The following is a 24,338-nucleotide window of genomic DNA, read 5'->3' as shown; positions in this document are numbered from 1 at the left end:
CCAGGTGTGGTGATGTCACTCTGATACACATAGCTACCCTGTACAAAGGCTGGTCTGTGTCCATAAGTAACTGATGAGAGAGTCCTGCAGCAGAGATTAATCTGAGCCAGAGGGATAGAAGAGGGAAGCTGGATTTCACCCAGGCCATCAATCTGTCTGAATGACATCCCTGCCTCAACTCAGAGGAAGAAAATATGTGCTGCTGAGGATCCAACCCAGGGCCTCCCACTTGCTGGGCGATCACTCTACCGCTGAGCCACAACCCCAGCCCATCATCATCTTTTTTAAGGGCTTATTTTTGGGGAGAAATCCCTTCTCCATACCAGTGTTTCCAAGAGTAATACTACAGCAACATTATAGTTATCCAAAATATTATCATTAAGGGAAACTGAGTTAAGGTTATATGGATCTCACTATTTTCTTATAACTTCATGTGAATTTACACTTATCTCAAAATAAAGTTAAATAAATATACTTAAAATATTTAAGTAAAAACAAACAAAAACATATGTTTAAAACTTGTTAAGAGGTCCAGCAGCTCAGGAGGCTGAGGCAGGAGGATGGCAGGTTCAAAGCCAGTCTCAGTAGCTTAGTGAGGCGCTAAGCAACTTAGCGGGATCCTGTCTAAAATTAAAAAATAAAAAGGGCTGGGGATGTGGCTCAGTGGTTAAGCACCCCTGGGTTTAATCCCTGGTACCAAAACAAAAAGCTTGTCAAGAGGGTAGACTTTACATATTCTTATCATACCCACACAAGATAATAGTGATAAACAGGGGGGCGGTGTTGGGAGGTGATGCATATGTTGATGGTCTTGGTGGTGGTGATGGCTTCACAGTGCCTATTTATCTCAGTGCTCATTGTGATACAAACTCTTATGGCTCTTTATATGTCAATTATACCCCCAATAAAGTGGTTTTTTTTTTTAAGTTAAGCAAATAGAATAGCAGCAGCATCAACTACCGCTCATTCATCTACTTAGCAAATATCTACTGGACACCTCCTGCTTGCCAGGTACTGTCATAGGGATACAGCAGAGACTAAAACACATAAAACCCTGCCTGCGGGAGTCAGCAGTCTAATGGACGTTGGCTTCATTCAGTCAGGTTGCTCAAAACTCAAGTTATTACATAAATGTTTATTATAAAAATGATAATGACAAAGTACCTACTTCCTCACTCCCCCAAATACAGCTGGTTAGATTTTCCTGGGCTGCTTGACAAGACTCAGTGTTTGTGAATACCAAGTTTTGTCCTAAATGACATATAAATGAGTCATTCTTTCTCTCCCTTCTAGTGTCCCTTGGTATCCATCAGGGATTGCTTCCAAATTCCCTTTGGAGAGCAGAATCTACAGATGCCCAAGTCCCTTTTATAAAATGACATAGTAATTGCATATAACCCATGTACATCCTTCCAAATATTTAACTCATCTTAAGATTGCTTCTAATATCTAATGTGATGTAAGTACTATATAAATAGTTATTATAGTATATTATTTAGAGAAAAAATGACAATTTGAAAAGTCTGTACAGGTTCAGTTCAGATGCACTGTTTTTTCCTGACCATTTCCTATCTTGGTTGGCTGAATCACAGATGTGAAACCCACCAAATATGTCCATTTGTACCTGCCAAATTTAAGCGAGTTCTCTATTTAGCACATGCTGGAAAAATCTAACTCACTTCTCTTTTGCACTCTTGCTTGCTCCAGGCTACAGGTAGTGTCCAAGGAGGAAGCTTGTGGATGCAATTAGTTGCCACAGAGATGATCACCATGTAATTGATGAATGGCAAATCATAACCAGAACACCCAAAGAAAAACCTTTCCCCGGGACCGTTTCAGCAACCTGGAGATTCACAGGTATTGAGGAAGAAGATGCAGCCAGTGGACAGAAAACGCAAGCCACCTGAGCGCTGAGGGGCACCCTTGCAGCCATTTCTGTCCATGCTCCAAGTTTCTCTCCACCATGTCCTGTAACAGCACATCCATGGAGACTTACGAACACCTGCGGCTGAACGCAAGCAACGCGTCGGATGCCGAGGCCACCCCGCTGTCCGCCCCGCTCAGGATATCGCTGGCAATCGTGATGATGCTGATGATTGTGGTTGGATGCCTGGGGAACACCGTGGTCTGCATCATCGTGTATCAGAGGCCTGCCATGCGCTCCGCCATCAACCTGTTGCTGGCCACACTGGCCTTCTCGGATATCATGCTGTCTTTATGCTGCATGCCCTTTACCGCTGTCACCCTCATCACCGTCCACTGGCACTTTGGGGACCATTTTTGCCGGCTCTCTGCGACGCTCTACTGGTTTTTTGTCCTAGAGGGCGTGGCCATCCTGCTCATCATTAGCGTGGACCGCTTTCTCATTATCGTCCAGCGGCAGGACAAGCTGAATCCACGCAGGGCCAAGGTGATCATCGCGGTCTCCTGGGTGTTGTCTTTCTGCATCTCGGTCCCCTTGTTCACGGGCTGGACGTTCGTGGAGGTGCCCGCGCGAGCTCCGCAGTGTGTGCTGGGCTACACCGAGTTCCCCGCTGACCGCGCCTACGTGGTGACGCTGGTGGTGGCCGTGTTTTTCGCGCCTTTCGGCGTCATGCTGTGCTCCTACCTGTGCATCCTCAACACGGTGCGGAAGAATGCTGTCCGCGTCCACAACCAGTCCGACAGCCTGGACCTGCGACAGCTGACCAGGGCTGGACTGAGGCGGCTCCAGCGGCAACAACAGGTCAGCGTGGACTTGAGCTTCAAAACCAAGGCCTTCACCACCATCCTGATCCTCTTCGTGGGCTTCTCCCTGTGCTGGCTGCCGCACTCCGTCTACAGCCTCCTCTCGGTGTTCAGCCGGCGTTTTTACTACAGCCGGTCCTTCTACACCACCAGCACCTGCATCCTGTGGCTCAGTTACCTCAAGTCCGTCTTTAACCCCATCGTGTACTGCTGGAGAATCAAAAAATTCCGGGAGGCCTGCTTAGAGTTGCTACCCCAAACTTTCCAAATCCTTCCCAAAGTGCCTGAGCGGATCCAAAGGAGAATCCAGCCTAGCAGAGTCTACGTGTTTAATGAAAACCAGTCTGAAGTGTAGCACAGCCGTGGGGAGCCAGGACCCGCACAGGTTCGGTCCAAGACCCAGTTCCGCTTCCTGGCATTTGAGTCCTCCTCCTTCGCTGGTGACCATTTAAGCACAAAGGCACTCATTTGTTGCCAGATGAGCTGCAGCTCCCAAATTTCAAATTTCAGCAAGGCGAGTTATTTTTGTTTCTCATGGTTGAAGAATCATACTGGTTCTGGTGGGAAGGGTGAGGTAGTCAAGGCAAATGGGGAGGGCGGGTAGTGTGGGAGTTGGGCAGGAAGTGAGAAGGGGGGCAGCAGAGGGAGCCAGGCAGGAGGAGGATCTGTCTGGGAGCTCAGTTCTGCTGTTTGAGCCCCCTGGACCCCTGCCTAAGAGCAACACCATCATGTCAGATTGTGGGTGGCGTGAGAAGCCCAGGTAGGGGTCATTCCATGCATTACCATTCACTCCACCGAGGCCAGTGTTCTTCAGGGTTAGCTACATTTGTGGGTGTAGGGAACCACAGGAGGCTCTTTGTGTTGTTCAGGTGTGCATTTTTGACCATGCCACATCATCCTTTCCAGAAAGAAATCGAAAAACACTGGGATGCAAAGGAAACCACATACACTCTTTGAGTTTCCTGGTATGACATGGAGGTTCTCAGCTCAGAGGATGCTCTTGGGCAGTTCTGTTGAAAGGAGACGCCCACCTGGGCACTCATGCCCATCTCCCCACCACACCTGGTCTGCCTGGTCATCCCTCACCCCCTCCCCTCTCCCTCATGGTCCCTCCCATTCTCCCTTTATTTTCATCCTTCCCAGTGCTGAAAAAAAAAAAAAAAATGCCTGTAATCCATCCATGGAGCAAGTATTTGTACTGACTTGCTTTTAGAATCTGGGGGCTTTGTTTACATGTTTCCCCTGGACACTCCAGGGCTCCAGAGCCTTTGGAAGGCTCCAGATGCATTCTAAAGCTAGAACTGTTGTAGAATAAACAAACCCAACAAACTGGGCATCCCCCTTGACCTCTGTTCCTCCTACCTCATTCACATCCACTGCTGCTGTCAGACCCACCTGCCAGGGCTGGATCTGGGAGTCTCGAGGGGATCTTTCTTGCACTGTATACTTGGCCACTATGCCCACAGGCTCCCATCACCACAAGGAGCTTTCATTGTGGAGAGGGGAATTCCCTGAGTTCAGAGACAGCATGGGGTCCATTGGGCTCTCTTGAGTGCATCAGATCTGAAGACAGTGAGGAATTTAAGGAGAAGTTCAGAAAGTCTGATTCCAGATCTTACTATCAGGGACTAGTCAGGTGACCTTGTTCATCTCACCTCCTTCTATAAGCCTCGGCTTCCAAGTGAAGATGTGGGTCTAGATGACCTCAAACTCTTGGATTCTAAAATGGGTGTTTTTAAACCCACAACCCCAGGTCTCCTGCATTCACTTATTCATCCATGCAATGAGCATTTATTAAGTGCCTACTGGATGTGAGGCACTATGGGGGAGCTAGTAATGAATCAGGCATGGGTCACATCCAAAAGCAGTGATCTGATTGATCTCAGGAGAGTAGTGACTCAGCCTAAGAACAGACACTCCATTTTTGCTTCATTTATTTCTTTCCAAGTTGTATTCAGAGTCCAGCTTCCTATTCCAGCATTCTTCCTATGTTAGTGGTGACAGAGGGCAGGGAAAGAAGGGGAATGAAGCGGAAAATAAAACTTACATTAATCTCAGCCCAGGGGAGGGTTTGTCAAGAAAATAATTGACACCTATTCCAACCACCCAAGATGGCGGGAGAGAGATACAGGCAATGGGCTTGTGGATAAGTAAGCATGGTTGCATCAATCCTGTGTTCCCAGTGCCCCCAACAAGGGCAGGGTTTGCCTTCAGCTCCCAAGGGGTAGGATTTTAGTGGCTAAGAGCACAGCCAGTCCACCAAGGGGACCAAGCCTACAGGTAGGTACTTCCTGTCTGGTGGATTTGTCGAGAGAATTTTCTTCAGGAGCCTTGAGCAAAAGAGAAATGACAAAACTGAATGAATGAAGGTACCAAAATTTATATCAACCCACACTATATGATGTATGTTGAAAGTAATATTTATGTTTCAAAGTAATAATTTTGTATATATTTTAAATAAAGTATTATTGCTCTTTCAGTGTATAAGACCATGTTCTTACCAAAATTTGCACCAAGACCATGAGTAGTAAGCCCAGGATCCAATGCCCAATACCCATTTATCAGTCTGTTCAGGCTGCTCTAACAAAACTGGGTAATTTATCAACTAGAGAAATTTATTTTTTATAGTTTTGGAAGCTGGAAAGTCTAAAATTAAGGCAGCAGCAGATTTGGTGTCTGGTGAGGGCTCGCCCTCTGGTTCATAGTTGGGACTTTGTTGTGTCTTCACATGGCAGAAGGGGAAGAATATCTCCCTCAAGTCCCTCTTATGAGGACACTAGTCCAATTCACGAGTGTGGAGCCCTCATACCTAATCACCTTCCCAGGGCCCCATGTCTTAGTACTATCTTGATGGTGACTAGATTGTGACATATGAGCATTCTGGCTCTTGCAACTCTTAAGATAAAAAAATAAAAAAAAAAAAAAGGATTCCAAGAAGTCTAGAGCCTGCTGGGAACAGTAAAGAAGGATGTCACATAAGATGACAACCCGAGAGCATTGGAGCCACAGGAGGCACAAAGAGGTGCTCACACCCCTTTTATCTTTATCAAGACCCTGCTGAATCAGACTTCAATCAGTCAGTCTTAATGCTCACTTGCGGTTGGCTTCTCCACAGTGCTCTCTGGACTTCCTGAATCTTTACTGAACTTTGATTTCCTAAGATAACTGGTCTCCTTGACCGAGACTGTCAGGACAAGATCTACTTCACTGTTTCAATTATTCACTTATTTTTCTTCTTTGTTTTATCCTGTGGTTCACACTAACCCTGGGATCTGTGTCAAGTCAGAGAAGCTTCACACCTAGATTGTTTCTGAGAGGCTTTGAGGGAGAGAGAAACCTGCCAACTACAATAATAAGTAATTCCCCACCCTCAGTAGGTGCCAAGGCCTCTTAGAAGAACCTTAGAAATGAGACAAATACAGTAGTGCCCTGTAGAGGTCCTGGAACCGTCTCCACAGATATCAAAATCTGGAGATGCTCAGTCCCTTATGTAAAATGATGTGCACACCCCCCTACAAACTTTAAATCATCTCTAGGTGGCTTATAATACCCAGACAAGGTAAATGCTCTGTAAATATTGACTACACTGTGTTGTTCAGAGAGTAATGACAAGAGGGGAAGGTCTGTACCTACTCAGTACGCAGGAGTTTCTTTTTCTGAATATTTCCCCTTTGTGGTTGGTTGAACCCATGGACATAGAACCCGTGAGAGGAACCAACTGAGAATCTCAGAAGAGTTGTCCTAATTGTGACTACCCCTGCAAATCCGCCACCTTTTCGTCTTGACTCATAGGTGAAATAAAAGCAAAGTTTCCCTAGACAGCCAAGATGGACGACAGAAGTCTAGATCCAGCCCTGCTTTGCTTTTCTGAGCCCAGGCTGTGCCTCCCCACTACACAGCTTGCTACTCTAGGTAGAGCAGTCTCAATGCCATCTGCTCCCCTTTCTCAGGCAGTCCCTGGCTAGCCTCCCTGGTCCCTAGCCCTGCCCTGCCGTTGTGGGGGAGCCCAGCGCTCAGGTCTTAGGTCCCAGGGAAACGGATGTGGTGGAAACAAGTGCTCTGAAGGGACAACCGAACCCTAGGGCTGCTTCTCTCTGTGTGACTCGGGGCAAGTCTGCAGCCCACCTTCCTGGTCTTTGAAATGGTAGGAATCCTCCCAGACAGGGGCCAGAGTGCAGAATCAACACAGGCTGGAGGTGTAGCTCCATGGCACAGTGCTTGCTTAGCACGTGCAAGGCACTGGGTTTGATCCTCAGTACTGCAGGGGAAAAGAAAAGGGAAAGTAAGTGAAATAATGTGCGGTCCATAGTAGATGCTGAAATTCACAGGCGGTAATTTCTCCAGGTGTACTACCCACCTGCTTCATCGTCGAGGTTTTTTTTTTTGAGGGGGTCAGGGTGAAAGAGTTCGTATCAGAAACAGGTTGTTGAGTTCTTCTGAAGTGGGGGGCGGGGGAGACAAAGCAAATTATTCTCTGGTTAGGATGTCCTCTGACTCAATTCAGTTCTGACACTGTCAACCTGGAGACAATGTCAGATCCCGCAGGTTAAGTGCTTCGTCCACAGGACTGACCTGACTTCAGATGTCAGTGGCAAGTAAAAGGTTGTCACCTGAAGAGCTATAAATTGGAGATTTCCATGACTCCCTCCTTGGGTTTGATTAATTTGCTAGATCTCCTCACAGAACTCAGCGAAACACTCCACTTTCTTTCACCCACTTATTTTAAAGAATATTGCAAAGAATACAGATGAGTGCTCGCTTCGGCAGCACATATACTAAAATTGGAACGATACAGAGAAGATTAGCATGGCCCCTGCGCAAGGATGACACGCAAATTCCTGAAGCGTTCCATATTTTTAAGAGGGGAGGGGAGGGGAGGGGAGGGGGGATAGTAGAGGATGGGAAAGGCAGCAGAACACAACAGACGCTAGTATGGCAATATGTAAATCAATGGATGTGTAACTGATGTGATTCTGCAATCTGTATATGGGGTAAAAATGGGAGTTCATAACCCAATTGAATCAAAGTGTGAAATATGATATATCAAGAACTATGTAATGTTTTGAACAACCAACAATAAAAAATTAAAAAAAAAAAAAGAAAAAAAAAATACAGATGAGCAGCCAGATGGGAGAGATGCGGAGGGCAGGACATGTGGGAAGGAGCTTCTGTGCCCTCTCCAGAAGTGCCAGCCTGCAGGATTGGGTGGGCTCCCTGGGATGAGGAAGGCCATATGCACCCGTCCTTTTGGTTTTTATGGAGGCTTCGTTGGATAGCATGATGGCTGACAACACTGGTCACTGGTGACCAGTCTCCCCTCTCCAGAGGTGAAAGGGTCTGGCTGAAAGTCTTAACCCTGAAATCATGCCATGGTCTTTCTGGTGACCAGCCCTGCTCCTGAAGCTGCCCAGAGGGCCCAGATACAAGTCATCTCATTAGGTACAGAAATCCCCCTCCCTGCTTTTGCTTTTATAATTCTGTCAAAATGAATCCTACTGTCATGCGTAACTAAAAAGAGCCAACTAAAAAAGCCCTCTTGTTTGCTCTGGCGGTTCCCAGAGTTTTAGGAACTCTGTGTCTGGAACCAAGGATAGAGACCAAGTTTAGATTTGTTATGTCACAATATCACGGTCCCTTTCCTCAACCTCAGGTGGCCTGAGGATTTCACAGCGTCCAGTTGACAAGAACACAACGTCTACTGAAGCCAGGATTGTGGACTGGACTTTTAATGGTTTAGATATGAGGTGTCCCCCAAAAGCTCATGTGTGAGACAAAGCGAGGAAGTTCAGAGAATAAATGATTGGGTTATGAGAGCTTTAACTGAATCAGTACATCAATCCCCTCATAGAGATTAAACTAAGTGGCAAATGTAGGCAGGTAGGGTGTCACTGGAGGAGGTGGGTCCCTGGGGCATACCTTTGGGGTATACATATTTTGCCCCGGTGAGCAGGTTTCTCTCTGCTTCCTGGTACTATGCCCTGAGATGCTTTCTTCTGCCACACCCTTCTGCCATGATGTTCTGCCTCACCTCCAGCCCAGAGCAATGAAGTTGGCCATCTATGCATTGAGTCTTCCGACTTCCAAAACCATAAGCACCCAAACTTACTTTTCCTTCTCTAATTGTTCTTTGGTTAACAGCAGTGAAAATGTGACTAAAACAAAGGGCAAAGTTTTGCTCAACATCTTTAACTGCCCCACGTCACTCCATGCAAAATGCTCTTGAACTATGAGCAGGCCCCATGGGGCTGATGAGATGAATGGGTGGAGGAAAGACTGCAACCCCAATCCCATGCCTGCCCCTACCTGCTCTTCTTAAGGCTGTTCTGAGGTCCACAGGGAGGCAGGAGGGAGACTTCAGGGGTGGTCGCTGAGAGGGTAAAAGCATAACAAAGTGAGCCAACAACAAAGTGACTTTGAACACACAGGAACAGTGAAGGTCCAGGGCAGCTGGCCAGGTTCTCTGCTCTTTGTGGTTGTCCAAGACTTGGGCTTCTTTCATCTAGTTTCCTACTATCCCCTGGGGCATCGTCTTCACAGTCAGTTTAGATTATAGCCACCTCTGCATTCCAGCGCAGGAGGGCACAGGCATGAAGAAGCCTGTGCAGAAAAAATCATCACATGCTCCTGGTCATTTTTGGTCACATGACCTAGCTGCAAAAGAGACTGGGAACTGGAGACCCTGGTTGGGCTGTCATGTACCTAGTTACAGTTTCTCATCCTGGAAGAAGAGAAGGATTGGGTGGGCTCCCAGCAAAGTCTGTCAACACAGCATGTAATTTAAAAAACCAGAGAGGCCTGGCACAGTGGCGCACGCCTGTAATCCCAGTGGCTCAGGAGGCTGAGGCAGGAGGATTGGGAGTTCAAAGCCAGCCTCAGCAAAAGCAAGGCGCTAAGCAACTCAGTGAGACCCTGTCTCTAAATAAAATACAAAATAAGGCTGGGGATGTAGCTCAGTGGTTAAGAGCCCCTGAGTTCAATCCCAGTACCCCCAGATAAATAAATAAGAGGACTTAGAACATATACAAATCCTGAAGTCCCAAGTACTAATTCACAACTGATCCTTTATTCATACTTCAATAAGTATATCTCTATCTCTTCAAAGATAGCTGCCTCCCTTTTATCCCTGGCCTACGTCTGTGGCGAGGAGAAACTTTTGCCCCATGAACTTTTTCAGACACAAAAAGATGAAAGACATGTTCCAAACTGTTTGAAAATTTGTAGACACCAGGGGATGAACTTTACAAAATCAGAAGAAAAACTACTATTAAAAGAACAAGAATCCCAGTGATTCGGGAGGCTGAGGCAGGAGAATCGTGAGTTCAAAGCCAGCCTCAGCAATGGCAGGGTGCTAAGCAACTCAATGAGACCCTGTTTCCAAATAAAATACAAATAATAGGGCTGGGGATGTGGCTCAGTGGTTGAGTGCCCCTGAGTTCAATACCCAGTACCCACCTCCCCTCCCAAGAAAACAGTAAGCAAACAACACAGGTCAACTTTGCCCAAGAATTTGCTTACGTTAAAGGAAAGAGTAATTTCAAAGTCTCGGTTACTGAACAGTGGAGACTGGTTGCCATGGCAGCATGGAATGGGGCACAAGTCAAACCATGGTGATTTAAACATTTAAGAAAAGGGAGGGCTTGGGGGGCCCTTGCTGGAAGATTAGCATCTGGATTCTATATGAATAAAAAGATGTTTGAAAGCAAGAGCATCGGGCACGAGCCACACTCTGGGCAGGTATCCCAGGTTACTTTTGCAGAGAGTTCAGATTGCCTCCTGCTCTCTGCCCTTCATCCCGGAGGAGTCAAGAACAAGGTGTTTGGCAATAGGAGAGGTGACAGAGATTGCCATGGTCCAAGAAGGATCAAGTGGGGAGGTGCTTCATGTATTCTTCCTCATTGTTCTGGAAGGAATGGGAAGGGCTTATCTGTGTGTAAGAAGAGCTTAGCTGCTACTAGACCTTGACCTTCTGCATTCACAAATCTGAGGGTCCAGATGTGCAGTTCAGCCCCTAGAGGTGCTGAGGTAAACATCTGAAGATCCCCAGGGTCCAGTTCATAAGAACAAATCATTTGCTCTGGATCTCCATGTTCTGTGCTGTGGCCTCTGACATCTGCTGGCCTTTTACCAATCACTCCAGTCTCAGAAAAACCAACCAAACTCATTTAGAATTTTTAAAAGAAAGACTTGCTGCTCCTTATGCATGGTCCTTCAGGGGAATAAATTTCCCATTTCCTCCCTCATTGAAATGCTGCGGCCATAGTCTCTGATTTCAGGATTTTGTGGCGGAGTCAGGAAGCCTTTGAATGCTGTATTAAATATACCATGAAGAGAGGAGCAGAAGCTCATTGTGAAACACAGTCAAGACTGAACCTATAAAAATGCATAAGGAAAAGTGGAAATCTTAATTTGCCCTCAAGAGTGAACAGAAACAAGGAAGAAACTACCTGGAAATTGAGGCTCCTTCTACCCAAAGCCTCTGTATTATCACTGGGATTTAATGGGTCTCTAAGGACGCAGCCAGTCTAAGTTACTAGAAAGAAGCTCCCCAGGCAGGGACCCTGGGGACTCTCAGCAGAATGCCTCCTCTTGAGATCTGCACAGGTAGCCATGAGAGACAGCACTGGGGTGGGGATGGGGGATGGGGGAACCAAACAATGCAAAACCAGACTTGGATATGACTGAGCCCTTCACCTGATAGGAGATGACATTAACTTATTAAAGCATAGGCTTCAGATTCTATAGAAGAATGGCATGTTTGCCATGCTGATGAATAAATGTTCCCTACTTTTAAAAATAGTTTTAAAAAATGATGTTGGTTTTTCTTCAATTATAAAAGTAATTTGCCCCGTGTAGAAATAAAAACAACCAATTCACTTCTTAGAATTTTTTGAAACACAAAAGCATAAAGAATGTGATTTTTTTTCAAATATTTTAAAATTGTACATAAAAATGTATATGTTCTTCTGCAAAATTCAGACCCTACTGTGCCACTGATCCTTCTGGGGCCTGGCTTTTATTTCTGTTTTGTTTTGTGTTCACATTTTGAAGTGGCTCCTGGTGGCTATAGTTTTCTACTGTGTGGATGTCATGAGATCCAAAATAAGTGCTACTTACTTTGCATATTCAGAGGGGGTTTTCCTGCTTTTCACTCTACTTTTAAAAAACACTATAACGAATATCCTTGACATAAATCTCCCTGCCTCCCAACTGATTGTTTTACTAAAATTAGCTTCTAAAAGCAGAATTGGTGGACAGGACCATAAAATTGCTTTTTCAGATCATTCATCTCAAACTTTCCTCCCACCCGCTGAGCTTGAGAATAACCAGAATCTTGGAAAATCCTGTGGGTGGGTCACGAAGTGCTTCCCAGGAGCCCCTGGCACCCTCCACCAACAGGCTTAGAACTAGGAGTTAGGAAGCAGATCATCAGGTAGGGAGGGTAAGCACGCAGCCATGCTGACTGAGGAGGCATTTTCAAAGAGCTTTGCATTTTGGCCAATTAATATACATTCACTAACTATCTATAGAAATATATGAGAGAAAATGACCACAGGGATTTTGTACTTCTCTGGAAACCAGTTTGGACTAAAAAGACTACCTGTGGCAAACTCAGGACAATTTGAGTCATTCAGACTGAAGAAATCCCTTGAATACAGCAAGCTAACTGGTTGGCCAGCTGGACCTAGGAAGTTTCTAGACTATCTTAACACCTGTTTCTCACCCTGTACTATTTCTTTGGAATGAATTGCATTCTTCTAGATTTATATGTTGAATTCCTAACCCCCATGTGATGGCATTGGGGTGGGGGGTTGCGAGGCGATGAGGTCATGAGGGTGCAGCATCTCCATGATGGATTAGATCTTTCTGCCATATAAGGACACAGCAAGAAAATGGCCAGCTGCAAGCCAGAAGAAGAGTCCTTACCCATAACTTGATGTTGGGCTTCCAGCTTTCATAACTATGAGAAATAGACACTTGTGTGTAAGCCACCTGGTCTGTGGTGTTTTGGTATAACAGCCTGAGCTGACCAAGGCAATTCCCCTTATGCTACCTTTCCTACCTTGAAGTGAGAAGTATATTAAAATCTTTTCCTATTCTCTGTCCTGAGGAATACAGCTGTGACCATCCCAGGAGCCTAATAAAAATGATGTATTAATGTGTCTTTTTTTTTTTTCTCTTACACTTTGATCAATAAGTCAATTTCTAGAGCTAGCCAACAGGGTGCCCATGAGCACACTTCTCAAACCAACCAGTCCGAAGTCTAGGGGCCACCTGCCTCCTCTTTTATGCTCCTACATTCTGGGCCACAATGACCTGCCTTAATCACTACAGGGCCAGGTACCAGACAGCCAGAGGCAGTCTCTTTGCCCCAGAGCATGTCAAAATTACTCAGATTAGCCAATCCTAAATCTACCTGCGCTGCCTCACCTGTTCCTCCCTGTAGACACCACAACAAAGCCTCCTGTCTGTGTCGTTGTGTCCCCCAACCCCCACACCATCTCCCGACTGGCCCTGGCATGTTCCCATGTGGCCCTGCATGACATCCTTTTGGGAGCTGTACCAGTTGACATCACCGTACCTCAACATTTCTATTAAACACTTTATTTTTTAAAAAGCATTCTCCAAACCAGCTGATTGACTAAACCATTTTGCACTTTGTCTTTTTGTCCCTATCCTGTGCCATTGAAAACTTTGACTCTATAAAGACCAAGATGAACAGGCAAAAAACCAGATGGAAATGTTGGCAGTGGTTCCCTCGGTGGGCTTGGTGGTCTTTCCACAGCACAAATACTCGTTTGTTCTTCTGCTTGGAACCAGGAGAAGGCTTGACCCTGCAGCCCATCTATCCCCTCTCTGTGCACCCTCAGCCTTTGTCCTGCTCTGTTGGAATTATCTCCATGTTGAGCACCTGCCAGGCCAAGACCCAATATTTCTTCTTTACCATTTTATCTGCAGAGCTTAGCACCAGGCCTGGCACATACTTTTGAAATGAATAAATGCCTGAATGTATGAATAAAGGAGTACATGAAAAGAAAAGGGAAAGACTGTTTCCTTCACATGAAATGCAATCCTTGGTGAGCCCTCCAGTCCCCGCTCTGCAGCAAGGCCATTCCTAACCCTGCAGTTGCAGGATGTGATCATGAGCTTGGAGTAAGGCATCCCGGCTTCGACTCTGCTCCAGAAGGGCCTGCAGCCGCTCGTGGGTGCAGCGAGGTCCTTCCGTCTTCTTGCCCACGTATGTGGTGGCTAATTTTATGTGTCAACATGACTGGGTCATGGAGTGCCCAGATTAGACCTTCTTTCTGGATATGTTCCTGATATCATTTCCAAATGGGATTAACATTTGAATTGGTAGCCTCAGTGGAATAGATGGCCATCCCCTAGGTGAGTGGGCATCATCCAATCATTGAGGGCCTGAAATGAGTAAAAGGCAAACAAAATAAAAATCCACTCCCTTTAAAAAAAAATTTGTCTCAGTCAGTGCTTGAGCTGAGACATCTCCCCTCATCTGTCCTCAAGCTGGGGTTTACCATCAGCTCCCTGCTTCTCCAGTCTTTGGACTCAGACTACATTTAAGCACTGGCTTTCCTGGATACCCTTTTTTTTTTTTTTTGTACCAGGGATTGAACTCAGGGACATGCATTGGACTCAGGGGCATGCAACCACTGAGTCACATCCCCAGCCCTATTTTATTTAGAGACAGGGTCTCACTGAATTGCTTAATGCCTTATTGTTGCTATGGCTGGCTTTGAACTCACGATCCTCCTGCTTCAACCTCCTGAGCTGCTGGGATTACAGGCATGCACCATTGTGCTCGGCTTGGATATCCTCTTGCATATGGTAAATCATGGGGCATCTTGTCCTCCAAAATTATGTAAGCCAATTCCTCATAATCTCTTTCTCTGTTACACACACACACACACACACACATACTCTCTCTCTCTCTCTCCTCCCTATTACCCTATTAGTTCTCTTTCTCTGGATAACCCTGGCATGGCCACTGTGGGCTGGGAACAGCTAACCAGCTCTGTCCATTGCTTCAGAAGCAGCTCATTTTCTAGTCTTTGTATAAACACAGAAATATCTGACAGTTATAGCAATAGGTGCAAATGAATCACAAACAGACATTGGCATCACCCCAGTCTGCTTTCAAAGTTCAGTTGCGTGAAATTATAGTGACAGGGCAGAGATAATGATCGGTTCACAGGATACTCTCGAACGCAGGGTGTCAGGACAGCCAGCCCTCCCTCCATAACTAGATAATCTTTTTTTTTTAAATTTTCTTTGTTCTTCTTAGTTATACATGACAATAGAGTGTATTTTGACATGTTATACGTACATGGAGTATGACTTCCCATTCTTGTGGTGGACTGAGTTGAGGTCCCCTTTTCCTTTCTAGGGATCTCCTTGAACCACATTGGGTGACAAGGAGATCGTGGAATGAGATTCTGGATTTGCAGACACGTGGGACACATCCCTGGCCATGCTGAGCAGGACCTCCTGTGCTGGGTGTCATTGGGTCCTCCCCTAAGATCCCCAGATGCTCTAGGACAGCATTTGATACCACAGGCTGATACCAGACCCACTACCTAGCCCTGACTTCCTTTGCTCGGAACAACTCAGTACCTGAAGGGCACTTGGATACGACCTCGCTCCCCTCCCACCTATGACTCCCCAGGTCTCCTGTTGCCGTGGCCACAGTCAAGCATGTCAGAGCCCAAAGGACCCAGGTTCCCCAGCATCTTACTGCTCAAGTCCCACAGCCTGTCCTGTTGTGCGCGTTGCTTTCCAATCCCTTCTTGCCACTTGATCTCATTTAACTAATTTACGACTCCAGACTGCAGAGTGAATTATAGCGGTTTGTTTCCTTTCCCTGGTTGCAAACTGAAGAAAAGCAGGCTTCATTAATTCAAGCGCTTATCTTCGACCAGTGTGTTAACAAGCTTTTAAATGCTGCTCCAGCCACGGAGCTTTTTTGAGGAGGTGAAAGGGCTTCTGGTCCATATGGTCTAGATTCTTGGACATTTTCATTTCAAACGCTAAGGTTGACAGAGCTGTTAAGAGCAAATGGGGTGTTAGTTAATATCTAATTACTCCTAGCACAAGTCACAGCTCATTTAACTGAGGCAGACGCCAGTCTCTGCTTCCACCGACGGACACATTTAGGACATCAATTTACACTCTGTCTCTCAGCCACTTGCCTGTCTCTTGCCTGTGTAACAGTCTCACCATCCAGTGTGACTCCACAGCCGCTTTCTTGCCAGTCATGCTTCGACACCTAAGTCCACCCGTGCCACTCTCACATTCCCTGATATGCTAGTGGACGTTGGGATCCCAGGAACAAAAGACTGTCAAAAGATGCTGCTCCAGGGTTTTCCAAAAGCAGCGACACTCAGGTTTGAGTACAGTGAACCCTGGGCTGGCTTCTGGGTGCATCTTGGTTTTCAGAAAAGCACCGGGCTGGGGAATCTGCAGGCAGGAGCTGATTTTCTGGCATGGTTCCCAAACTCCAAGAAAGTCACCACAAAACAATGCCCGTTTCTTCCACGTGAAATACAGTGAGTCATGGCACCTCGCCTGGACCCACTCATGTTTGGGATGGCCTGGCTAAGCCTAGGCAGAATGGGGTTAGAATAATCGAGATGGAAACCATGTTACATGTCCTTTCTGCAGAAGGGTACCTGGAAGGAAAGAAGAATAAAAGAAAGGGCTGAGCTAAAATAGGGCTGCTCAAAGACCTGCCATGAGCAAAATACTAGAGGAGGAGAATTTAAAAGGTGAGATTTGATTATATTCCTTGAATGTGTTCAGGGATAGAAATGCAAAGGGGACCTGCTTATTGAAGAGCATTCAGCTAAAAGAGGAAGTGAGTAGAAGTCACTGGAAATCTCCCCAGTGAGTGCGTGATTCCTCAGAGAAGGCTAGAGGTGTCGAGCAGCACCCTAAGAACATGCAGGAGATAAATTCAAAGGTGGTCCAGGAGGAACAGAACTCCAGGGGCAGCCACTACAAGTCCTTCTGTGAGGGGCAGATGGCGAGGTTCTAGAACTCCTTAGACTAGGGACAGTGTGCGTGGAAACCATCACTTCATCAAGAGAATTTTCATTTAAAAAAAAATTACAGAGAGAACAACGAATTAAAAGAATTTTAATAAAATCAACAAGTTTACATTTGTACATCTTGTGTATCTGGGACCCAGTCAGGGGAGAAGGATAAAGTTGCAAGGACAAACGGTTCTATGGAACAACAGGCAAAAAAGCAAGGACTACCCCAGCTGCGCAACAGACATCTGGGTGACAATGAACCCCACGGCCACCTCCCTGCACCCTAGAGTGAGCAAGCGCAGTTTACCAAACTTCCCAGCTCTGAGCTCAGGCCCAGGCCCCCCAGCCGACGTGACGCTCCTGCGTTAATACTTGATAGGCCACGGCAGATAAACAGTCCATAAAATTAAACAGTATTGCCCATAGAATATTAATGTAAATTGATTTCTGTTCATGCTGTTTTAACTAGAATGGCTATGCTGAACCTAATGAGAGGGAAAAGGTCTGAGTGACAGTTCTAATTGCTCTATTCAACGGCAGTCACAAAACAGCAGGCCTGGTAGAAAGAATCATGTATTTGTCTTAAAAATAGGATTTAAGAAAAGGACCTCGTGAGAGAGCGAGAGGGGTTAGAGAAGACAGTTTTTAACATACGAGACAATCCTGCACGTTGCCATATTATTCCGCTCGTGTTAAATGATTCAGTAGAGAGGGGAAACTGCCCAACTACAGCTTTCATTCTTGGAGACAATGGCAGGCGTTTCAAAATATCCATCCAGCTTCAGAGCGGGGAGGAAAAAAGAGACTAGTGTCCCCGGGTCAGGAGTGAGCAATCCCAAGCCTTTTCCAAGACCGCACCCATCTTGTGGACAGAGAAAGCAGTGTTTTTAAAAGTATAATGCTGCGTATACAGGTAACTTGCTCTTTGGGGAATACAAACCTCAACTCACAGGTTGCAGTGATAACACATGCAACAAAATGAGTTCCTAAACAGTCATCCAGGAACTGATGCTCATGACCCAGCTTGGAATTCAGACCAGTTTACACAGCACAGCATACACCTGAGCCAAAAGAGAATTTCTTCATTGTTTATTCTTTAGATAATTGAAACATGGTTAGGAAAAAAAGGTGCCAACTCCCCCAAAAACACAAGGATGTTTTTGCTTCTTGGCTCACTCAGAATCCCAAAAGAAAAAAAAATACAGTGATCATTATTAGTATAACAAACATTTTTTAAAGAACAGACAGTGAGTTCTTTATTCCCCCCAGGAAGGCCCAGGATGATGAAGAATGGGTGTGTTTCGCCGCCCTCCTGTTATAGGTACCAGCAGATCCCGGTTTCTCAAACATCGTGGTTACGGGGTATATTGTCTTTATGGAAATTCTTCCCAGCACAGGTCATCACAAGGATGAAATTCCAAAGAGGCAGTGAAATGGTAAGCGCTGCAGCTTGTCTGACATGATGCAGAAGCACAAAGCAAATCCCCAGGTGGTTATGGATGAGAGACCTTTCTTTTGCAGATTCCGGAAGTCTCAGAGCAGGCATAGAAAGTGCTGGCAGGTAAGTCAGCCTGACTGGACCTCCTTGGAAAATCTTTAGAAGCACCTATCAGGAGCAAGGGTGCCTCCATTCAGGGCAAAGGCAGTTTTGCCCAGGGTCTGACTCCTAAAAAGCACACTTGGTTTAGCTTCTCTTGTTTTCCCTTTTCATTTCTCAAGTCTTCAGTAGGAGGTACGTTTTCACAAGAAAAAATAGCCCTAATGAACATGACAGATGAATTTCTCAATGAGAGAGGAACTACAAAGATGCTATGAATTCAGATGAAAAGGTTTAGTGGAACCTGTTCATCAGGGAGCTTCTAATCAGCAGATGATGTCACTGCAAAGGAACCTGCCTTCAGGTCCCCAACATCTTGGGCTCCCTGTGCCCACTTCAGAATGGGCAAACTAGCTTCTCTCTTGGACCTTTATCGGTTTCCAAAAAGATCTCCATTTGCTAGGCAGTGCGAAGCACAGGAATTTACCCAAAAGTGATTGATGGAGTAAACAAAACAGAACTTTTTGGGGAATGAGAGCTGATGGGAAGAAGAAACAAAAAGTATGTCCCTAAGGTTGGCCACTTATAGGGACAAAGGCAGAGCCAACATAGTTGGAGAACCGTGCCCTGGACATGCCCGGGGTGGGAAGGGCTTCACCTGAAGACCATGCAACACCTTTCCAGTGCCCAGGTGTCTCAGGAGGGCTCTCTCACCTGTCCCGGCCACACGGGGAAGACTCCCTTTTCTTTAAGGGGAGACCTCTGTTCTGGACGACTGTGTTTCTGGACAGGTGAACTCAGGCCTACTCTCGGGATTCTCAGGGACTGCTGTGTCCCCGGCACCCAGGTGCCTTCCCTTGGTCCCGCTGGCATGAAGTGTGGCAGCTGTCTGCTCTTGGTGTCCAGCAGGCTTAGAAAAGACCTCGGAGTCCCCCTTGTGTGCTTGAGCCAAGCTTTTCAAGTCCGGGTGCCAGGGCTGGGCGAGCTGGGCGTCGTGTGTCTGTTGGTGGCACAGTGGGTGTGCACAAGCCCTCCATTTGGGTATCTGACAAACACAGGCTCGCCAAAGGGATTCTGGCACAGCTGGCAAAGCTTTTGGTCCGAGAGCCAGATTGCGCTTCCTTTCAACTTCATCTGCAAATAGAAAACAAGAGTAGTCACGCTGCATTTAAATCCCAAGTGACCACCTTCTGTTTTTTAAGAGTTGATGCACTTCCTCCACCCCAACCCTGCAAGGATGGTTCTCTCTGATGCAGACTGTTTTCATATCGACTTCTTTAAACAGTATGCAAGCAGTGGAAATAATCAAACCATCCTTGGTACCCAGAGAAGTAAAAAAAAAAAGCTGTTCTTTGTTTATAAAAGAAATTGCTGCTTGTTGGCATTTCTATTCCAGATTCTCCCTCCAACATTCTCAGGGCTCTGTTTCACCCTAGGCCTGACGTGAATGTGAGAGCCACACAGGACCATGCACCATCTCACTCCCTGGCCCTCGCACTTGCCAAAAAGAAAAGTACAAAAAAGGGACTTGGCCCAGGTTCTGTGGCAAATGAGAGGCACATTCCTGATGGGCTGGGCAATACAATCTCTTTTCTTTAGAGGTAAACAATAAAATGGAGCTGTAAAACCATCAGCCCAGGTCTGGTAAAGACTTCAATTTTGCAAATGGAAAAGTTCTAAAAATTCACTCTCTACTTGCTGTTGCCATGAGCCCTGAGCTGCTTTCCTTCACCATGCCCTTCAGCCGTGCTGTTCTGCTTCACCTTGGGCCCAGAACTATGGAGTCTGCCAGCCATGAACTGAACCTCTGAAACCCACTTGGACTCCTGTGTATGATCATAAAGAAGAATGTAAAAGCACAGAAAGTGAAGAGGGAAAAAATGATCTTCCTGGCTTTGGTTTTCAAAAGTCCTTCAAAATATGGAAACTGAGGAAGAGAGATCAACTATTTTGCACAGGGTCCTATGACCGGCAGGTGGAGGAGCCAGGATCCTCCCTTAGGAAGCCTGGTTCTGAAACTGGTTCTCTTTTTCACTCTGTGATTCATCTAACCTGGAGCCAGCTGAATATTTTTGTCTGTTGAATTCAGGAGAGAGAACGACTATTCCAGTCATGGCAAACAGAGTTAACAGAGTTAGCTCATCGTGAATGCAAATCCGATTGCTTTGTGGCTGCTGCTTGGAGCACGTGCCAGATTTGCCAAGAGCTGGTTGATTAATGCCACTCAACAAAGTAGCAGCAGGTCCAGGGACTATTCCACTGAAACATTTAGGTCCTGAACCCCCTGGCAGGTGGTCCCCTCCACTAACATTAATCCCTTGCTCTTCTCTCCAGCACCCATGCTCACTGCCTTTGCTTCTCCATGCTCCCTAAAATGCTGCCCCTCTTCCCACGGCCCAACCATGCTATCTCTACCTCCCATGTGAAATGCCTACACCACCCAACCTCAATCATCTTCATTTTCATGGAATCTGTGTTGTCATGTGTGTTCCAACACTTGTGAATAGGCAAAGACAGATTTCAAGACCACCACCAGACCCTGAAGTTGGGAGCAGGCAGGAGGAGTCCATCTTTGGTCTCTGTCTCTCCCTAGAGCCCAGCTCAGAGCCTGGTGCAATTTGGATGCTTTACAAAACATTCATAAAATAAATAAATAAAAGAATGAATGGGTGGATTCTTTAGATGTTTCCCATTTGTATACCTTGACAGCTCTTTGAGAGTAGGCATATGTTATCTAATTCTTTTGGGCTCTCCCCCATACCACTGTGATGCATAGTAATTACTTCAAATCTGTGAGGACAGAAACTGAGCCAACAAAACCTCCTTCACGGAGGAGTTATTGAGCAATCTGAATGAGAGGGAGAATAATAAATATTTGACTTACAAATAATAATGATGAAAGTCATGGCACTTGTTGGCTCAACTGTCTTGGCTGTCTAGATCTACTATTTTCTACATGCATTAGTCAATGCTTCTTTTTTACTCCCCATGGTAACAAACAAGTCAGATCAGTTAGCTTTGGCTGCGCAATAAGCAACCCAGAACTTGGTGGCTTAAAACAATAATGGCCTACATACTTCAAATGGGTGATCTTTAATTGATAAAATAAAGTTGTCAAAAAACCAAAAAGTCCTACACAATTCAGTTCGGTCAACCCAGGCAGGTGAGTCTATTGACAGGATCGAGAAGCAAGTTGGTAAATTGATCTTGTACTCATTAGTTGCATTCATCATTCAACAGAACAACTTATTTAACACCTTCAGCATGCTGGGTTTGGCCCTGGGGAAACTGAGATAAATAAATGAAGTTTCCTACCCTCAAAGAACCCAGTCTAATAGTAGTAAGAGAGAATCATGAATGTATGACAAAGCGTGCAGATGAGCAGGGGGGAAGGCGGTTCATCTGCTGTGGGTATGAGATGGTTTCAATATGGACAAGTGAGTAGGCTGAGTTCTGACCTGGTTTTCACCAGACAGAAAGGAAGAGGCAGGAGTATTTCAGATGGTGGGAACAGAACATGCAAAGGCCAGGAAGTGTGGAGCGTCACCCCTGGGTGGTGCCTGGCTGAGACCAGGATCCATGCCAGGAAGCAGCAAGAGGATGCAGGGCGGCATCTCCCAGGCCATGGGGAGTCCACACAGGCTTTATGTGTGAGAAGAATGTGGATTCCCGCTCTGCCACCACATGGAGTATCCAGACAGGGAGGACAGCTTGGTGACAAGAACTGGCCCAGGAGGCACTTCTGGGCCCTTCCTCTGACTGACTGTGACCTCCCTGGGCTTCAGTTTCCTCTGCTGTGCAGTGGAGAGGACACTAGTAGACACGACATAAAGCTGTTGTGGTGATGAAATGGTATGATGGAAAGTGCCAGAATGGTGCCCGGCCGTTGCTACCTGGTCAGCGAGCAGCACCTTTCTGACTCTTCTCCTTCCTCCCTTCCCCCACCCCACCTGCTCACTGATCATCAGTGTTCAAAAGGGGAGAAGAGCTACCCTGATGTCCTGCCCCCCACCAGCTCCTGCCTCTCCCCACACCAACCTGTTTCTAGGTGGGAACAATCTGGTACTCGATATGTTGAAGTCACAGAGAAGAAAAAGCTGACCAAGACCATCTGCACAGGTAAACCTGCCTTGCACAACTCACGGGCAGGCAGCAGAAGTCCACCCATCCAGTAGGCCAGGCACTCACCTTATTGTATGTGTAGATCAAGTTTTCTGACCTGGCCAAGCCGACAGCCACCTGCGTGGTCCTCCTGGCGTGGATGCTGTCCCTCATGGCCCCAGTCAGGAATGGGCAGAGCAGTTGCACCGACCAGGAGCCAGGCAGCAGCTGCAACACCTGTGTGGCATCAAACTCCGTGGCGTGGCGGTTCAGCAGGTCCACGGCAGCCACAGTCAGCTCGTGGGCAGCGGGGCCGGCGTGCAGGTACATGGCGAGCAGCGTGTGAAAGAGGTGCCGGCGGCAGGGTGCGTCCTGGCCCTCGGAGCTCCACAGGCAGTAGTCCTCGGCCGCCGAGAAGTCCCCCAGCTCGTGCACGAGGATGTGCAGGGCTTTCCCGTGCTCGCCCAGCTTCCCGTGGAGGATGGCGCTCTCCATGGGCAGGCCAGCACCCTGGATCCTCTCTGTGGGACAAAACTGCCACTCAGAAACAGGCAGGCTTCTGCCAGGGGAACCACTGCATCCTGCTGCTCCAAGTCTCAGAAAGGGCAGCCCCCTGGCTACCTAGACAGTGCTAAATACTGCCGCCCAGGCGACCCTGGGAGGAAAGCTTTACTTGTATTGGCACCGTGCCAATTTGGATCTTAGTAAAACAGAAGATGGAGTCTACTTTTTTGGGGTACTGGGGACTGAACCCAGGGGCACTGGACCACTGAGCCACATCCCCAGCCCGATTTTGTATTTGATTTAGAGACAAGGTCTCACTGAGGTGCTTATTAGCGCCTCGCTTTTACTGAGGCTGGCTTTGAACTGGAGATCCTCCTGCCCCAGCCTCCTGAGCTGCTGGGATGACAGGCGTGCACCACCACATGGCTGGACTCTACTTAATATGTTTACAGAATGAACAAAACCAATGATCCAGGATCCCAGAAGGCCCCGGTGAATCACTCCGCAGTCCGGGTCTCCAGGTCTTCAGCTTCCCAGTGTAGTACATTTTCTTTGACTAAAGGCAGAAGGGTATAAGAGCTGTCACTCTGTGTCCTGGGGGGATTGTTCCAGGACCCAGCCTCTATGGTATCAACATACACCATGCTCAAGTTCCTTATAAAAAACAGAACAGCACTTGTACATACCCTACATACCTCCCCATGTATTCTGACATCATCTCTGGATTACTCACAACACAATGCAGCACGAATGCTGCACCCATGTTTGTCATACTGTATTGTTTAGGGAGCAATGACAAGACAAAGGCTTGTACACGACTAGTACAGACACAGTTTGGGGGGAACATTTTCAATCCCAGTTGGTTGAATCTAGAGAGGCAGAGCCCACAGGTAAGGAGGGCTGACTGTGTATCCCCTTAAATCCAAACACCCCCCTCCCCAAAAAGGTGTGTTTTATATCAGTTTATTCCAATTCCACTGGGATTACAGTGGCTCATGCCTGTAATAGCAGCACCTCAGGAGGCTGAGGCAGGAGGATCGCAAGTTCAAAGCCAGCTTCAGCAACTTAGTGAAAGGCCTTAAGCAACTCAGTGAGACCCTCTCTCTAAGTAAAAAATAAAAAGGGCTGGGGATGTGGCTCAGTGGTAAAGCATCCCTGGGTTCAATCCCCAGCACCCCTCGCCCAATTTAAAGTACACTTCACTGAAAGGAACATGATGAGCTTATATTGCTAAAAACCACAACTACACCACCCAACAAAAGGTTGAAAGCAAAACACAAGGCTTTTTTTCCCCCCAAATTTTCCCTGTAATTAAGGGTCCAGGTAACAAGGAAACGACAGACCCAAAGGCAGTGTCACTCTGAAGGCCCTACCTTGTGTGGACAGAGCCTCACTGGCAAAGTCGCATCCCCCCCCCCCCCCCC

General features: G+C 46.7%; 2 protein-coding genes and 1 non-coding gene across 3 annotated transcripts in view; 2 read left to right on the top strand and 1 right to left on the bottom strand.

Annotated features, from left to right (window-relative positions):
* Positions 1 to 1,473: 1,473 nt before the first annotated feature.
* Gpr45 (G protein-coupled receptor 45) lies at positions 1,474 to 5,122 on the top strand. Its single transcript, XM_048810470.1, has one exon. It carries the CDS (start codon positions 1,964 to 1,966, stop codon positions 3,080 to 3,082), a length of 1,119 nt encoding a protein of 372 aa, XP_048666427.1. The 5' UTR covers positions 1,474 to 1,963; the 3' UTR covers positions 3,083 to 5,122.
* A 2,356-nt stretch (positions 5,123 to 7,478) lies between these two features.
* On the top strand, positions 7,479 to 7,585 carry LOC125618919. Its single transcript, XR_007350298.1, has one exon. It is a non-coding gene; the product is annotated as a U6 spliceosomal RNA (small nuclear RNA).
* Positions 7,586 to 16,859: 9,274 nt separating this feature from the next.
* The window catches only part of Tgfbrap1 (transforming growth factor beta receptor associated protein 1), a 61,435-nt gene continuing 53,956 nt past the window's right edge, over positions 16,860 to 24,338 (bottom strand). The window contains exons 11-12 of the mRNA XM_015505003.2: positions 22,498 to 22,931; positions 16,860 to 19,443 (exon numbers count right to left, since the gene is read on the bottom strand). Coding sequence (XP_015360489.1) covers positions 19,267 to 19,443; positions 22,498 to 22,931 — 611 coding nt within the window. The 3' untranslated portion in view covers positions 16,860 to 19,266. The remainder of the gene's footprint in view (positions 19,444 to 22,497; positions 22,932 to 24,338) is intronic.

The sequence above is a fragment of the Marmota marmota genome, unplaced genomic scaffold (assembly GCF_001458135.2).
Source record: "Marmota marmota marmota unplaced genomic scaffold, marMar, whole genome shotgun sequence".
In the NCBI taxonomy this organism is placed as follows: domain Eukaryota; kingdom Metazoa; phylum Chordata; class Mammalia; order Rodentia; family Sciuridae; genus Marmota; species Marmota marmota.
This window is presented reverse-complemented; position numbering and strand designations above follow the sequence as displayed.

Bases quoted from the DNA above. Each gene is read 5' to 3' on its own strand.
- Gpr45 (XM_048810470.1), top strand. From the start codon at position 1,964: ATGTCCTGTAACAGCACATCCATGGAGACTTACGAACACCTGCGGCTG.